General features: G+C 40.3%; 1 protein-coding gene across 1 annotated transcript in view; it reads left to right on the top strand.

Annotated features, from left to right (window-relative positions):
* The window catches only part of GABRA3 (gamma-aminobutyric acid type A receptor subunit alpha3), a gene marked incomplete at both ends in the record, with an annotated part of 137598 nt that extends 123411 nt beyond the window's left edge, over positions 1 to 14187 (top strand). The window contains one exon of the mRNA XM_082610645.1: positions 13852 to 14187. Coding sequence (XP_082466771.1) covers positions 13852 to 14187 — 336 coding nt within the window. The remainder of the gene's footprint in view (positions 1 to 13851) is intronic.
* Positions 14188 to 19179: the final 4992 nt, after the last annotated feature.

The following is a 19179-nucleotide window of genomic DNA, read 5'->3' as shown; positions in this document are numbered from 1 at the left end:
TTCATAGAATATAGACTGGTGAGTTGGAAAAATTTTAGAATAGATTTTAACTATTTATTTAGATAGAATTTATTAACTCCTTGCTATAAATTATGAAGAAATAACCAGTCCCTGTCATCTCCCAACTTTTATTTGTTATACTACTTTTTCTGCATTGTCAAGTTTTATAGCATTTACATGCTTTTATGCAGCCATAATTTCTATGGTTGATTAGTCATAGTTCTATATTTACATAGGCTCTCTTCTCAAAATAGTCCTTTTATCCATTTTTTTTTCATTGCTTAGTTATCTCAAGGCTGTCCTCTGGAAGTTCCTTTAAGAAGGGTTCATGGGAACCATATTTCTTACCATCTTACATGTGTAAAATTATCTGTCAATTGTGTTTATACTTAAATTATATTTGGGCTGTTGTACAATTTGTGGGTCACATTCTCTTTCTCTGATGTCCACATAGACATTGGTTGCTATATTCAGTTCTAGCACTGAATGTTGGTATGAAGAAATTTAAAACCTGCCTGAGAATCTCTCACATAATGGGGGAGGGGTGATTTTATGGCCTAGAAACCCATATGAATGTGTCTTTTATTTACAAATACCAGTTACTTTACAAGGATATATCTTAGTCTATCTTTATGAATTTTTCCTAGGACAGCATGTTGCCCTTTAAGCCTATGGATTCACAAGTGTCTTTGTTTCAGGAAAGCTTTCCTGAAACATATCTTTGATCTGTTATCTTCCTAGAAGCACAGATTATACATATAATAGAACATTGTCTTCCATATCTACCATTTTTCTCTAGTAATTTGTAACTGTTATTTTCCATTTCATTTTTCTCAAGTGTGTCTTCCATGTCTCTGAACATTTTCACCCATACCTATTCTCCTTCATTTCTATAGCAGTATTATTTTTCCTTATATTCATTTTATGATTTCTGCTGACTTAGCTTTTCATGTATTCTATGTTTGTTTTGTGTGTTGTTACACAGTCCTTTATTGGTTATGTCTTCTCCTTGTAACATATTTTGCATCAATACCATATTATTTTTTCAATTGTTACTTGAAGTTGTATTAGAGGAGTTCTTTACTAGCACTACTATGTGTGAAAGTATCATTTTGGGGAGGGACTGAGAGAATGAGTAGGATGGTAGTGAGTAGTTGAGAGTAAGTAGTTGAAAGTGAGTAGTTTGTGATCTGTTATCTATATAAATTCTTATAAATAACTCATAAGAAAGTCCTCTATGTATGGTGTAGTGTGTGTATGTGTGTGTGTGTGAGTGTGTGCACGCACACATGTGTACTATTGTATCCTCTAATTTTTCCAGTCTCTACCTCCTCTCTACTCTGTGGTGGTCAAACAGTATTCCAGGATGTTCTCACTACCAGCCTTAAAACCATTTTGTTTCAAAACAAGGGTCATTTGTTCTCTCAGGTCCTGCCACCCACCTTTTAGGACTCTATTCTTGGCCTGAAATCCAGAACAGTAGGCATCCTCAGTGTCTTCTTCATCCTGATACAATTTTTAGTGCATTTGTGTCTTCTTCACCCTGATACAGTTTTTACTGCATTTGGGAGCCCTTACTTTTTGGGATGAGAAAATGCTTTCAATTTTCATCAAAGGTGGAGTTTTGGTTTCTATATCTCATTTTCCTTATAATTTTGATTGGTTACAGAGAAGGGAGCAAAGATGTCCTTACTCTGACATATTAGACTGAAAAGTCCCTAGAATATATTATTACACAGATGTTTTAAGAACAGATAGCTCTAACTATTGATAGCCAGCCTGAGTTCACTAAGAAGAAATTATGCCAAACTAACCTTAAGAAAATTCATGAGAAGTTTACTAGACTGGTGGAACAGGAAATATATACATTTTATCAAGACATCTGACTAACTTTTTAAAATTATGTCTTCATGAAGAAGAAACAGCAGTTGAAAAAGTAGTACAATTATGCTGATGTAGTTGGTTGACCAACTGAAGTCAAATATAATTCACTGATGGAAGGTCATCAACCTGAATGGACGTTCCTGTGATAAGCCACAGGACTTTGTCCTTGAACCTTCCCTCTTAAATGCTGTCATCTGTGACTTAAGTGAAGATATATAATGTAGGAGATTCAAATTTGTAAAGTGGCATTAATGAAGAGGAGTATCTTCTGAATTAGAATCAAAGAGAATTTCTGAAGTTTGAAAGAACAGGCTGAAATCAACAGATTAACATTTTCTTTTCTTTTTAAATTTTTTTATGGGAGCATAATTGCTTTACAGTGTTGTGTTAGTTTCTGCTGTACAATGAAGTGAATCAGCTACATGTGTACATATATGCCCTCTCTCTTGGACCTCCCTCCCACTCAACCCCCCATCCCACCCATCTTGGTCATCACAGAGCACCAAGCTGAGCTTCCTGTGCTTTATAGCAGGTTCCGATTAGCTATCTACTTTATACGTGTTAGTGTATATATTCTTACACATAGATTCTAAAAAAGTTAGTTCTGGGATAAAAAAACTTAACAAAAATTGTATGTTTTAAATAAGATGCTGGGATATAGGAAAAGGACAAATTTAATATAAGCCATCCATGTGGTTTAACTCTTGAGAAGCCAAATTTTGTTTGAGTCTGAGATAGGAGTTACCTAGACCAAGTGAGATGATAAGCCCCTTTTATTCTATACAGGTTGGGCCATGTTTAAAATATGCTGTTCCCGTTTGTTTACTACAGTGGAGAAGGGACAAATGCATTAAGGGGATGATGATTGCTAATTTCAGATATCTGAAAGGCAGTCATGGATACCTTGTGAAAAATGTGGTAGACTTTTTTTTTGTGACTGGGAAGAGATGCAGTGGTGGTTTGAAGGTAGAGAGAGCACTAGAATAGATTAAGAAACTGTAAATGTAGATGTCAAAAATGATAACTGTTTCTCCAATTCCAAGGAGTACTGAAAATGAAAAAAAGAGAGCAAAAAGAATCATCTAAAAGTCTTCTGCAAATATGGTGATCTCAGTCATCCTCCTTAGTCCCTCTCAATGGTCAGTCTATTTAAGTTATTGAGAGGATGTTGATTATGAGATTTGAAAAAAAAAACTATGGAATGTGTAAAAATGGATCTCTAATGTGAGGGTGTTGTGCTTTGTCTACACTGCTACAATATGAATGAACTAACAGTGAGAACCACTGACCCACAGGACAAAAAAATGAAGTGCATTAAAAGTAAAAATAGTGAAATTTAATCATAATTTATTCTGCTTTTCTCCTTCTTTAAAGAGACATATTAAACCGTATTTGTCTCACAAAGCTAGAATGGGTGAGCACAAAACTGTTTAGAACTAATAAAAATGATTTAAAAATCTATTTCTGATCTGTACTATGATCAAGGATTAGATAAAATGTGAGTGGAAAGATAAAGGAAAGGAAAAGAAGGGTAGGTAGGAACAAAAACTCATTTTCAAATGAAGACAAATGACTAATGACTACATTATAATAGCACTCTGCAAAATAGATGAACTCTGGGCTTCTGAGGAACAACTACATGTTTTATCACTGCTTCCTTTAAAAATCGCATTAAAATGAGGGTAAAGAAATAAAATAGGTTTAAACCCACAAGTACCAGGAGATCTGGATAAGGATTTCAGTCACACAAGAGATTGTAATGCATTTTTCAAGAAAAATGAATGGGGAAAGAGAGAATAAGAACTGATTTATCAAGCTGGAGTAAGATAGAACCCCAGAGAAACTCAGTATTCAAGGTGCTTGGTACATCAGACAATAAATCATGGGGCTGCAATTAGGGGGATTGGCTAAAGTCTGTGTACAAAATAGTCAAGACCCCAGAGTCTGCCCAACATGTAAAATGTCTACAGCCAGATGTATACTTTCCTGAAGAACAGCAGAAGCTTCTCTTCTAAAGAACCTGAATGTCTCCAGAGAAAAGACCTCTACATAGTGACATTTTGGAGTACCCCATAAAATGACCTCCTTCCAAATAATCTTCTTAAATCATAGTTTGCAAATCAACAAGCCCAGCTCAGGTACACTGAGCATACAGACATCTTTTATGTTGCCAAATAAAACTGGGATACCAAGGATTACCAAAATGAAATTTTCAATGTGAAAAAGAAAAGATTAAAAAAAACAAAAACAAAACTCATCTTGGCAGGAACAGAGATAATTCAGGGAATTAAAGAGAATTTAAGAAAAACAAAAGTAAACTTTACCTTATATTTGTAAATATATACATAAAATAAGAATAGGATGCTAGTATAAAAGGAAATCAGAGAATAAAGAAGAGCTTTTGAAATGAAAAATAACTGCCAAAATAAAAATTTCAATAGAGAGGTGGGAAAATAAACTGAAGAGAATCTCCCTACAAGTAGGGTAAAAAGGAAATAAATGGAGAATGTAAAAGAAAAGGTTAACGGGCTTAGAGATGAATCCAGAAAATTCATCCAACTCAGAAGCTGCAGAATGAGTGAACAGAGAAACGGGAGCAAAGGAAATTAACAAAGAACAAGACATCTTTAAAAATGGAAAGATATAAGCATCCAGATTGAAACTGTCCACATAGGCCCACATAAAGTCACATCATCTTGCAATTTTAGAAAACCAGGGATAAATGATAGTCTAAAGAGATTCTAGAAAGACAGTAAATGTTATCTACAAAGAAATGATTAGCAGAATGGCATCAGACTTCTCAGCTACATTGGACGCTGGAAGACAGTGGAGCTGTAAACCCTATATCTGAGGGTTTGAATCCAATGCCTAGCCAAAGTATCACTTAAGTGGAAAGGTAGAGTAGTTATTTTCAGACCTGCAGGAACTCAGAAATGTCACTTCCCATGCATTCCACCTTAGGAAAATACTGGAGGATATGTTCTACTAAAACAAGAGAATAGAACAAAAAAGGGAATGACATTGGATCCAGAGAAGAGGGTACCCTACAGAAGAGATAGATGAAGGGAATATGTAAGATGAAATCTATGCAGCAGGCACACCTGGAGAGGAACCAGTGCAGTTTGTGGCAAGAGGCTAGAGGTATTTATATAGTCATTTATAATGATGTTATTGATTATTGATTGAACTAAAAATATTGTTATAATTGTATTGGAAGATGGAGGAAGGGTTGCATAAGTGAGGTAAATCATTATAATGACAAGACGAATGGTTATGTGCAAAACAGATAGCAGTATAAGCATATTATTTAGAAATATATAAATAACTGTTAGAAGTATCAGCTAAGAGAATTAAAAATAATTATGAATTGCTGGACAAGGTTGGGATACATGGGGATAAGGGTGTCCTGGTTTTCATTATAAGTCTTTACATTTATTTCTTTTTAACTAGGTGCATTATTACCTTGATTCAATTTTTTTGAAAATTAAAAATAATAAAAGCAAATTAAGATGAAGAAATAAGCCTCTACTTTTTTTTTTCCTGTGGTATGCGGGCCTCTCACTGTTGTGGCCTCTCCCATTGCGGAGCACAGGCTCCGGACACGCAGGCTCAGTGGCCATAGCTCACGGGCCCAGCCGCTCCGTGGCATGTGGGATCCTTCCAGACCGGGGCATGAACCCACGTCCCCTGCATCGGCAGGTGGACTCTCGACCACTGAGCCACCAGGGAAGCCCTAAACCTCTACTTTTAAAAAGAAGACAGTTATTATTCTTAGAACTGCTTTTAAAGTATTCATAAATTCTTAGCTAAATTTTGGAAACACAGTAATTCTCATGCTTTATTTCTTATTTTCAGGTAAGTATATTTGAATGCTCTAGAATAATATTTTATTTTATTTTACATTAGAGAAAATGCTCAACTTCCATTCATAGTTTGGAAAAGTTTACTTTCTTATCATTAATGGCTTTTAAAAATTTGTCTGGGGCTTCCCTGGTGGCGCAGTGGTTGAGAGTCCGCCTGCCGATGCAGGGGACGCGGGTTCGTGCCCCGATCCCGGAAGGTCCCGCATGCCGTGGAGCGGCTGGGCCCGCGAGCCATGGCCGCGGAGCCTGTGTGTCCGGAGCCTGTGCTCCGCAACGGGAGAGGCCACAGCAGTGAGAGGCCCGCGTACAGCAAAAAAAAAAAAAAAAAAAAAAAAAAAAAATTTGTCTGATATGAGAATTGCTACTCCAGCTTTCTTTTGATTCCCACTTTCATGGAGTATCTTTTTCCATCCCCTCACTTTCAGTCTGTATGTATCCCTAGGTCTGAAGTGGGTATCTTGTAGACAGCATATATATGGGTCTTGCTTTTGTATCCATTCAGCCAGTCCATGTCTTTTGGTGGGAGCATTTAATCCATTTACATTTAAGGTAACTATCGATATGTATGTTCCTATTACCATTTTCTTAATTGTTTTGGGTTTGTTTTTCTAGGTTCTTTTCTTCTCTTGTGTTTCCCACTTAGATAAGTTCCTTTAGCATTTGTTGTAGAGCTTGTTTGGTGGTGCTGAATTCTCGTAGCTTTTGCTTGTCTGTAAAGCTTTTGATTTCTCCATCGAATCTGAATGAGATCCTTGCTGGGTAGAGTAGTCTTGGTTGTAGGTTCTTCCCTTTCATCACCTTAAGTATATCATGCCACTCCCTTCTGGCTTGCAGAGTTTTTGTTGAGAAATCCACATTAGGGAAGTTTTCAACTATAATCTCTTCAAATATTTTCTCAGTCCCTTTCTTTTTCTCTTCTTCTTCTGGGACCTCTATAATTCGAATGTTGGTGTATTTAATGTCGTCCCAGTAAGTGAGAAAGAGAAAAACAAATACCGCATGCTAACACATATATATGGAATCTAAAAAAAAAGAAAAAGAAAAAAAAAGGTTCTGAAGAACCTAGGGGCAGGACAGGAATAAAGATGCAGACGTAGAGAATGGACTTGAGGACACGGGGAGGGGGTAGGGTAAGCTGGGATGAACTGAGAGAGTGGCATGGACTTATAAATACTACCAAATGTAAAATAGATAGCTAGTGGGAAGCAGCCACATAGCACAGGGAGATCAGCTCTGTGCTTTGTGACCACCTAGAGAGGTGGGATAGGGAGGGTGGGAGGGAGACACAAGAGGGAGGAGATATGGGGATATATGTATATGTATAGCTGATTCACTTTGTTATAAAGCAGAAACTAACACACCATTGTAAAGCAATTATACTCCAATAAAGATGTTAAAAAAATTGGGGGCATTCCTGTAAAAATAGCTACAAATTGAGTCACCATTTGATATTTTCTCTCTGGGGTGAATGATATTCACTGTGGGTTAACTTGTATTCATAAACTGGTGGCCCTCCCACCCTTTTTTAAAGTAGGTATAAATGCCCTGACAACAGTCATACTCTATCCCTGGTGAATCGAATGAAACAGAAACAAACTGGTGGATCAGCCAAGATGGCATAGTAGAAAGACCCTGAGCTCACCTCCTCTCATGGACACACCAAAATCACAACTATTTGCAGAAAAACCATTGATGAAAAAGACTGGAATGTACCAGAAAAGATCTTCTACAGCTAATGTATGAAGAAGGAACCAAACAAAATGGATAGGAGGGGTGGAGTCGCAATATAGGCAAGTTCCATAAACCCAGGTGGACAATCCACAAACAGGAGGATAAGTACCATTGCAGAGGTTCTCCCCAACGAGAGAGGGGTCTGACCCTATGTTGGGCTCCATAGCCTGTGGGTCATATACTGGGAAAATGAGCCCCCAGGGCATTTGGCTTTGAAGACCAGCAGGGCTTACTCTCCAGAGTCTCAGAGAGCTGCGGGAAGTAGAAACTGTACTCTTAAAGGGTGCACACAAACCCTCACATGCTCCGGGATCCAGGGCAGAAGCATTAATAGGAGCCTGGGTCAGAGCTACCTGCTGATCTGGAGAGTCTCCCAGAGAGGTAGGAGGCAACTGCAGCTCACCCTGGGGACACAGACACTGGTGGCAGCCATTTGGGGAGCTGATTCTACCATGAGGACACTGGTGCTGGTAAGCACCATTGTGAAATCCTCCCTCTAGCTTATAAGCCTCAGGACCCATCCCTGCCTGTAGGCAAAAGTGCTGAGACACCTCATGCCAAACAACTAACTGGGCATGGGCACAGCCCCACCCACCAACAGACAGGTTGCCTTAAGACCCCCTGAGCCCACAGCTGCCCCTGGACATGTCCCTGCCCACCAGAGGGCACGGGATCTGCCCCACAAACCAGTGTGCAGGCACCAGACCCAGGACCCCCAGGGACCTCCAGCCAGAGACCGTGGGACCTAGCTTCACCCACCAGTGGGTAGGCACCATCCTCAGAACCCCCTGGGCTCTGGACCTGCCCTCCAGTGATCCTGCTCTAGCCCTGGGACCAGCCTCACCCACCAGCAGACAAAAACAATTAACAAAATGGCAATAAGAACATACATATCAATAATTACTTTAAATGTAAATGGACTAAATGATACAATCAAAAGACACAGAGTAGCTGAATGGATAAAAAACAAGACCCATATATATGCTGCCTACAAGAGACACACTTCAGATCTAAAGACACACACACAGACTGAGGGGTTGGAAAAAAAGTATTCCATGCAAATAGAAATGAAAAGAAAGCCAGTGTAGCAATACTTATATCAGACAAAATAGACTTTAATAAAGACAGATAGAGGAGATGAGGAAGGATATTACATAATGATCAAGGGATCAATCCAAAAAGAAGATACAATAATTGTAAATATATGTATGCACCCAACATAGGAGCACCTAAATACATAAAGCAAATATTAACAGACATAGAGGGAGAAATTGACAGTAACACAATAATAGTAGGGGACTTTAACACCCCACTCACATCAACAGGCAGATCATCCAGACAGAATATTAATAGGGAAACACTGGCCTTAAATGACACATTAGACCAGATGGACTTAATTGATGTTTATAGGACATTTCATCTGAAAGCAACAGAATATACATTATTTTCAAGTGCACATGGGACATTTTCCTGGAGGGATAACATGCTAGGCCACAAAACAAGCCTCTGTAAATTTAGGAAAATTGAAATCATATCAAGCATCTTTTCTGACCGTAACACCATGTGAGCAGGAACCAACCACAAGAAAAAAACTGCAAAAAACACAAACATATGGAGGCTAAAAAATATGCTACTAAACAACCAATGAATCACTGAAGATATCAAAGAGGAAATTTAAAAATACCTGGAGACAAATGAAAATGAAATCACAGTAATCCAAATCTTTGGGATACAGCAAAAGCAGTTCTAAGAGGGATGTTTATAGTAATACAAGCTTACCTCAGGAAACAAGAAACATCTCAAATAAAGAACCTAACCTTACATCTAAAGGAGCTAGAAAAAGAAGAACAAACAAAACCCTAAGTTAGTAGCAGGAAGGAAATCATAAAGATCCGAGCAAAAGTAAATGAAATAGAGACTAAAAAAACAATAGAAAAGATCAATGAAACTAAAAGTTGGTTCTTCAAATAGATAAACAAAATTGATAAACCATAGATAGTATCTGAGTCTCATCCACTCTTTCCTTAGCTGTGATCTGGCCCCAGGTACCTCCCCACATATGCTCTGGATATCTCCCACCCTCTCAGTAAACTGGTGCAAGTGATTACTTCTCTTCCACCTGCATTTTCTCCCCTTTCTATTGGCTTACTGACCTCCTCCTGATCCATCATGCTCCCTGCCTCTTTTGAATTCACTTGACTCAGCATTTGTGCCTTTCTGTGTACTTTTTATGTTCTCCCTTATATTTTAGTTCTCTCTTGTTTTAATTACTCTTCCTCATTAGGCAGCCTAAAATTTACCATCTTAACCATTTTTAATAAGTATGTTCACAATGTTCACAATGTACAACCAAATTCCAGAACTTTTTCATCTTGCAAAACTGAAACTCTGTCCCCATGAAACCAGAAATTCCCATTCTCCCCTCCAGTCTCCCCCTGGCAACCACCATTCTACTTTCTGTCTCTATGAATCTGACTTCTCTCAGTACCTCATATAAGCGGGATCACAGTATTTCTCTTTTTGTGACTGGCTTATTTCATGTAGCATAACGTCCTTAAGGTTCATTCATGTAACCTGTGTCAGAATTTCCTTCCTTTTTAAGGCTGAATAATATCCCACTGTATGGATGGAGTTTCATTGTATTCATCTTTTGGCTATTGAGAATTATGCTGCTATGAACATGGGTGTACAAGTATCTCTTTAAGACCTTGCTTTCAGTTTGCGGGGTATATACCCCAAAGTGGAATTGCTGGGTCATATTTTAATTCTATTTTTAATTTTTTGAGGATCTGACATACCATTTTTCATAGCAGATGTACCATTTTACATTCCCAACAGTAAGCAAGGGTTCAAATTTCTCCATATCCTTGTCTACACTTGTTATTTTCTTTTTTTATTTTATTGCTCTTATTGTTGATAGTAGGCACCCTAATGGGTGTAAGGTGGTATCTCACTGTGGTTTTGATTTGCATTTCCCTTATGACCAGTGATATTAAGGATCTTTTCACATGCTTATTAGCCAATTCTATATCTTCTTTGGAGAAGAAGATATTCAAAGTCTATTCAAGTCCTTTGCCATTTAAAAAATTAGGTTGTTTGCATTTAAAAATTGGGTCTTTGTCTGATTTGTCCTTGAATCCAACATAGCATATATTCCATTACTTTGCCCCACTTCTGAAAACTGGGGTTCAGGAAAGCTGGATGGATGTTATGGGGTTAACACAGAGTCACAGGACCATATCTGCATATACTCTGAGGTCCTGGTGGTCTCGGGTACATTCAGGGCTTCAACTAGCTCTCTAATTAGCACTTCTGGAAATAATAAACGTGAGTGCCATCTGAGAAAAACTCTTGAGTTGGACATGCATTGATCCATAAAAGTTCTCCTTACCTCAATCCAAAATCCACATGAGGTGGCCTTCTAGAAAGAAAAGTGTCCTTGTCCTCAGGTCAAAATGCTTGGAGGAATTTGGAAGAGTCAATTTCATTTTGGTGGTATGGGAATTACTCCAGGATGAACTATAGAGATATGCTGTCTGTATAGGAGAGGTCAAGACTCAGGAGGAAAAAACTAGAAATCACATCAAGAATCTTCATTTGGGGGGTCATTTTTCATTCTGTAAACATCTATCATGTAGCTAAGAGCCTGGCATTGGCTAAGGAGGTAGGAACAGAATTGCATCTTGGTCAAAGTTAAGTCAGTCTAGTTTGTATCTATCAAATTCCAGGGCATAGAGAATTATTAGAAAACTAGATGCAGAAATGGGAATTATTAACCATTAATCTCTGCCTCCTGCTTCTGTCTTCTCAGCACTACAACTTTTGCTTTGATTTCCCTTCTTTGACAATTTAGGTAAAAATTATAGTGGCTGATTAAAATGTGCCATGATGGAAAGGGCAAGGGAAATTAAAAGGTAATTTTCTTTTATTACTTAAAAAATATGTGATTAAGTCAACTGCTGCTTCTCCACCTATAGAACACAAAGTGCCTACAGAGCTAAATAAAGTGTTTGCTGTTCAGAATGATTATTTCAGAGACTTGGTCGTAACCAGCTAATAAGATGACTAAATGAAATAATATATGTGAGTGTGAAAGCTTCTAGCAAAGTCAGGGTAGTGGTTTTTTCTTTCCTTTTTTTTCCTTTTTTTCTTGTGTACCCATGATAAAAAAGAGATTACTAAGCAAATTAATAAGTAAGCAGGCAAAGAAGTGAAGTGCCCCTTTATTTAGTAACAGAGGCATTTAGCAGCAGGACTGTATTCACAATGAATTTGCTAATTATAAATGAGTCCCATGTAGTATTTAAAGCATTTACACAGTTCTTAGAAGCCTTAGAGTTCTGTCCCCCTCCACTTGTAGCAATGTGACTACAATCCTCAAGGAGAAAGAACAGTATTACTTTTTAAGTGTCCATTAGTCAGACTGCTCATTTACTTAAACCAGCACCCCCTTTTTTGTCCCCCTTCCCCTCCCTGATGAAAACCCTGAAGCCAGCACAGGCAGGCCTTTACCATGCCACTGTCATCCAACTACAGCAAACTACTTCTCATCCCTCAAATAAGCAGTGCCCTTGGCCTGTGCACTGGCCTTTGCTACATCTTCATCTGGTGAGCTCCTGCTCATCTTTTGCGACCCAGCTCACCATCCTCATCGCCTTCTCTGAGCCACCTTTTCCAGCACCTGTAGGTACTTCGCCCCTCTCTCTACTGAATTCCCATCACACTTTGTTCATATCTCTTAGAACTCTTATCACATTATATGGCAATGATGTGTTCACAAGGCTCTCTCCCTTGCTGGACTGTAAACTCCTGGAAAACAGGGACTGAAACTGACTGAACTTTTAACCTTCCTACGTATCCCTAAACACCTAGCATATTTCTTGGCCCAGTAAGTATTCAGTAAATATTGGGCAAAAGTTATTATTAGGAGCAGGAAGATAAATGGCAGTGTGGTCTAAAGAAAAAAATAACGATCAAAATGGTGGGAACGCTGAAGTAAAGAAGTAAAGAAATAGAAATAGATTAGAAGAAAGGGGGTCAGTAAGAGAGGGTGGGAGTAGAGAAATCTAGGAAGGAAACAAGTAGGAAGTAAAGAAGTAAAACAGATGATGGGAAGCAAAGTAACATTAAGGGAACAACGTGTGGTGTGTGAAATCAGGGCAACATAATTAGTTGTCACTTTTTGTCAAATACTCCTGGGTATTTTCGAAGCTCATCTAGCTCCACTTTTCCCTAGAAACAAATAGAGATGGAAAGAAGAAAAGGCCAGAGTGGGAAGTGAGGCAACAAACACTATGAGCTCGGCACTCAGACTATGACCTCGGCCACTGTCTTTGGCCTCCCCTGTTCCTCAGCCTCTCAGCCTCTCTGCCTCTCTCTTCTGATCCAGGCCTGAGCTTTGTCTTCTTTTCTCTTTTCTACATGGAAGGTCCATGTATACACAAGTCACATATATGAGAACAAATGGGCACATGTGTCTATGTTTGTTTACCACTGAGTTATTTTTTATAATCTGGAAAAAGAAAACAAAGTGTAGTGTCATAGCAAGCCCCCAGCATCCCTGCCTTTGTTGTGTCAGAGGGAAGCATTTGCATAACTCCCTGGGGAGGCTGTGGCTCCTGCCTGCAGCCTTGCAAGAGTGGACATTTACAGTGCATGAAGGGTGAGATACTGTTATAATGATGCATGTAAACATGCCATAGTATTTATGTGTCTTTATGACAAAATGACTTTCAGACTCACCAAGCTCTCTTCCTCACAGGAGATGTGCCACTTGATGGTTGAAGCCTTTTGGAGTTATGTCTCGGGTAACCAAAAAGTGTCTCATACTTATAGAAAGCAGTACAGTGCAGCCCTGGATAAAAGTTGAGAGCCCAGGTGGCTAGTGTGGACTCTGCCACTCAGTCTGAGGCTGAGTTTTCTTATCTGTCACATGGGAGTAATCTCACACACTTACCTCACATGATTACTGTGAGGATCAAAGAACATTATTGTACAGGTCCCTACATGTGACCAAGATTTCACAGTTTTCCAGTTATTTCTACCACCAATTTTTAATCTGACCCTCTCAACAACCCCGACAAATATTTTGATCTTCATTTTACAGAAGAAGAAACTAAAGCTCTAAGAGAAGTGACTTGGCCAAAGCCACATAGCTAGTAAACCAGGATGTTGCAAATTTTCTGTTTTCAAACTCATCTTCAATTATCCCCAGACACAAACCTGGCTACTCAGTGCTATTGGCTTCATAGCCCCTCTTTCCTAACTTCCCTCATGGCTCCTCCTCCCCACAGCCTCTGAAGGTGTCCTGTATAATGGATTAATTAGCTTTTGCTTTGTTCCCCCCTTCTCCCCTACTTTTTCTGGCCCCTAGAAGAAAACACCAGCAGTCCCGACAAAGAAAACCAGCACCACCTTCAACATCGTGGGGACCACCTATCCCATCAACCTGGCCAAGGACACTGAGTTCTCCACCATCTCCAAGGGCGCTGCTCCTAGTGCCTCCTCAACCCCGACAATCATTGCTTCACCCAAGACCACCTACGTGCAGGATATCCCAACTGAGACCAAGACCTACAACAGTGTCAGCAAGGTTGACAAAATTTCCCGCATCATTTTTCCTGTGCTCTTTGCCATTTTCAATCTGGTCTATTGGGCCACATATGTCAACCGGGAGTCAGCTATCAAGGGCATGATCCGCAAACAGTAGATATTGGCGGTGCCGCAACCAGAGCACTGTTACCCTAGGAAGTGTCCATGCACCCAAACCCCAGGGCTCCTCTTCATGTGTTTCAGGATTCTTCTTTTTTAACCTTCTTACCAAGCCATGACTCTCAATTAATATTTATGAATCTCAATGAAGAAACAATAACAACAGAAAAAATTACTTGTCCCCATTGCTGAGTATATCCTCATTGGAGCCAAACACTGCCATTTGTCCCGTTGCTCATCTTAATCTGCCAGTCTCCCTCAGCTGGGGGCACAGCATGTATTTTATTGCACTCTGCCCACTAAAGAAAGAACAGGAGACTCTATGGCCTGTAGTGAGAGCCTTGGCTATTTGAAAGTTCCAGACTAAGGATGATTGTTGACTGGTCCAGATCAGATGATTCTGACTCACTAGGGAGCCAGGCTGGGTCCCATGTGGTCCTGCCTGCCACCTCCCCTGCCCACAGCAGGGTCCACTAGGCATAAGTACTGATAACAAAGGCAGGAGCCAGTGCTAATCTCTGAACATGGCCCACAACCCCTTTTTTGGCTTGGAGGTTAGTGTGGACAGTTGAGGCTTACCACTGTCTACCATGTATGGCCAAAGCAGATAGAACCAACTGGGCCAGCCTGGCACCAAGATGGCTGATGACCTGCCATGTCTAGCCCCTCAGGAAAATAGTACCCTCTTTGGTATACCTCTCCTCCAGAAAGCCCTTTTCTCTCAAGCCCTTTGAACCTGTTGCAGCCAGCTGGACACTGCTTAGCTTGGACTCATTACTGCCTGCAAACATTTTAGGAAAAGGATCAAGTAATTTTTTAAATGTGTACTAAAAAGGGACATATAGAACAAATTCTAGATCAAATGCCTAAATTTTTAAAAATATTAGAGAGACAGGAAAGTCACCTCCCTGCCAAGGCAGCTAGTCAAATACTGGATGGAGTAAGCGATTTGGGCTGGATGGTAGTTGAGGCTTGAAATCTGGCTCAAAAAAGAGGGCTACTGGCAGGTGAAAGTCAAATTCTTCCTTCCATACCCTTCACACTCCAAACCATAAGTCAAGCCCAAGAACTTTGCTCCTACTGTGTCAGGGACCTCTGGTCCTCTGTTGATGCCAATTTTAAGAGGGATGAATTGGAGTTTAGTTGACTTTTGAGTCAACTAAATTATTAACCTTATTATCAGTTTGATAATATATTATTTAGGGGATTTGATCTCATTTGTTCTTAATATGAGTAAAAGGGACAGTCATAATTGTAAACTATTTATAAGGTAGATAAACTCAGTTTCATGTGTTTGAATGACTTGCCTAGGCTCCTTACAAGTGTCTGTAATAGAGAACTATCACGTGCCCCTTTCCAAATGCCAAAATGAAGACAGGACTGAGAATCCAGGTCCACCTTGATCTCAGAATCAGCACAGTCTCAACAGGCATGCTGCGTCCTGAATGCAGTTTGGTTGGACACCAAAAAGATTTTTAGAAAGTCACAGTGTGTCACCCAAGGAGACCACTTCTAATAGTCATGGCTCAAGGAAATGAGATTAAGATGGCAGCCCCAGCCACTAGTCCAAAGTATCCTAGAACCCCTAAGTAACGCCACAGAGAGCACCAAAAGGAGATTCTCCCTGCCTACTCCCTGATCAATGCTCCTAAGGGGTCTATCATTAGCTTCTGGTTGCCTTTTCACCCATCCTTCCCCCATCCCCTGCTTCCTTGCCATTGCTGGGATAATGCATGCCAGTCCCATTATTCCTAAGACTGTGTCTGTATGTAAATTCATGACTAGAAGAGTGTAGTGTTGTGGATATGTGGGGATGGGGGGTGGGATGGGGGGGTGGGGTGTGTGGGACTGTTAATGATTGTCCTGTTAATGATCATCTTAAGGAATTTAGAATGGAAGCCTGACCTTTGCCTCTCTGTAGAAACTGTGTTTCCAAATGCTTTGGTGCAATGTTTAACGGCTGTTTATTAAACTCTTTCTGAATTGTACTCACTTGGGCTAGAGAACTTTTTTTGGTCACTCTTTGCCTAACACAGGCAGTACTAAGTTTTTGGCTTTCACTCCTATTCTCATGCCATCCTTACTTCTTAACACCATTGGAATATGCTGGAAAAAAGGTATCCCAAGAGCAAGAGACCTATTACAGTAATCCAAAATGGAACCCATGTAAAAACAGCTTTGATTGACTCAGGGGTCTCATTACCCAATATGACAGAGAAGGAAACACTTGTATTGCTTCCTCCACTAAATTCACCCACTCCCAGGAAATAAAGTTATTTTCTTTGCAATTCTAAAGGCTTTTGTTCTTTTCCATTGATTATTATTTCCCTTAGGCAATAGTTCCCTTAGGTAATAGTTACTAGGCAGAGGGAGAGTGTCTAGTTGGTTAGTCCATGTGTTGGAAATGGATGATGACCCTTATTTGTTACAGAGTTTAAGAAAAATCTGGGAAGTAATCTTATGAGATGTGCTTGAGGAAATCACTGGGCTTCTAAGGGATGGGGAAGATCTCCTTGGGAGAGCATTTTGAATTATATAAAAGGTTTTCTTGTCTGAAATAAGATCAGGGACTTGAAGAATTTGACCCTCTGTGCATATTCCAGCCACGTGGTCATCTGATGGATGCCCTGATGCTGCAGCAATTTCATAATCCCTGACCAATCCAATCATACCACCAAAACAACCATGAGAGGCAGCCTCCATAGCAAAATTGCCCGATACTCATATTTAAGTGTTGTTTCCTTGAGAAACTTCTAAAACCACTTTGCCTCTGAAAACTATTCCCCTGGTTTTAGGGGAAAGCTGAAGCTGTTCCCATCAGTACTTCTGTTGCTGAGCTCCCCTAGAGTTTGAAACCTTACCCCAAACTGGGACCAATCTTGTGGACTTAATTATTTTATGGTATTTAGAGATTCAGAGACATATCCCTAGCAGTTCTAGAGGCTGCTGGAAGAATGTGTAACACAGTGTAGGCACTCAATTAATATTTGTGAATAAATGAATGCTAACCTAGATCAGAGCTACATTGGGGGGGGAGGGTTTCGTCAGGGTAGTGTTGGAAAGGAGACTGGCTAAACCGTGCTCAATGGAGACTAATGGAAGCAAATACATGCAATATGCAACATTCTAAAGCAGCTCTAAGAACATCCAAGTGCTAATAAATGTGCTCTGTTTTAAGTCATTTAAAATAGCTTTTTTCCTACTTAATAATTGTTTGCTCCTATGAACTTTTAAATCTGAGGTGTTCATGTAATGAGCTATTAGTTCCTCATGCTAAAGTATAAAGTACTTCAAGCAGGAGAGCCAGGCATGACTGAGCACTAGGATGCATCTGTGTTATGACACTCTTCAGAGGGCTTCTCAGACTGAGCTTGGGAAGGAGGACCTCTGGAACTCTGACTCCTTCCAAGAGGTCTAGCAGGAGATGGAATGAATGAGAAGGGAAATGGAAGAGGAAGAAAGCATTGGGGAAAATTCTGTCAAAGGGGCCTAAAATTAGTCAGGGATCTCTAGTCTCGATAGCATCTAATTACACAAGCTCCCTTTCACCTGGAAATATTAATCACATGACCACCCGCTGGGGTGAGGCTAAAGGCACCTGCCCTTGTTGACTAAGCAAGTTACCCTCTGGAGCCCCCGGCCTTTTCCATCAGAGAGCACCTGGGCCTTTTCTACCTTTCTTTTGCCTCAGCTCCAACAATTTGATATTATGAGGAAAACATTGAGAAGAATGAACACCTGAATTTTAGTCAGGGCTCAATTCCATATCAGTTGCTATGTGCTATCGGGGAGGTCCCTCCCCTGAGATGAGACTTTCCCTATTAGTAAATGGTGTTCTGATGAGAGCCAAGTCAACAAGAGAGTACCCTGTCCAGCATCTGCCCTGGTGGTCCACTTTGCCCCAAGTGTCACCACATCCTGGCCCCCCCCCACACCAGCCCACCCAGGAAACACAAACCCCAACCTTTGGTTGCCTGTCACACAATTCATATGGATTGGCAGCTTCAAAAGAATTTGATTAAACACCAAATAAGGAAGCTAAGAGGCTAAACCTTGGAATGCAGGGGCCAAACTCTCAGGCCTAGTAGTGACCTCCTTACCACTACCACCCCCACTCTTATCCTTGGCCTGAGCTTCATGTGGCAGGGTCTTGTGTGATAATGAACAGGACCATTAGTGGCCCAGCACCAGTCCCAGCATGGGCAAAGTTGGGTCCTAAATTGAGAAGATTAAGCAGGTGCTGGTACCAGGCAGGGGGTCCCTAAGTAAACTAAGAGTACAGTTTGGGAACAAAAAACACCTTCTCCTTTGTTTTTTCTCTCCAAAGTTTCCGATTAGTGGAGGACAGAAACTCTCAGAAGGGAATTCCTTAAACTTCAACAGAGCTCATAGGATCTGCACATACCATCTCTCCCTTCCCTTCTGTGACAGGCAGAAGGTGGCCTTCCTTCCATCTGAGGCCAGCTCCTCTCTTCTAAAAGAATTCTACATTTGTTATCTGCTCTCAGTGAAGCTGCTTTTGCTGAGTCACCACTGCTCTGGTTACTAAAACCTAAAGGCATTTTTTAGTTATGTTACTTGACCCCTCAGCAGCATTTGACACTGTTGGCAATGACTTGATTCTTTGGTTTCCATGACACCAGTCTCCTGATAGCCTTGATTTTTCTCCCTGCTACTTTTCTGTTTCTTCTCACTCTACACACTCTCCCTGAATGATCTCATCTGTCCTGATAGCCTCAGTAACCACATATTTCAAGTATCTTTTGTTATGTAACAAACCAGCCCCAAATGTAATAGCATAAACAACAACAATTTATTATTCCCATGGGCCAGGAATGTGGACAGGGCAAATAAAGGATGGCTTGTCTCTACTCCATGATGCCTGGGACCTCAGATAGGAATACTCAAATAAGTGGGGGTGACTCAACTGACTGGAACATACGAGGATGGAGGATCTACTTTCAAGCTCCATGTAGCAGGGGATTCTGTG

Source organism: Mesoplodon mirus (assembly GCF_964341445.2).
Source record: "Mesoplodon mirus genome assembly, chromosome: X".
Lineage (NCBI taxonomy): Eukaryota > Metazoa > Chordata > Mammalia > Artiodactyla > Ziphiidae > Mesoplodon > Mesoplodon mirus.
Note: the sequence above shows the minus strand (reverse complement) of the source record. Positions and strands in the feature narration are given on the sequence as shown.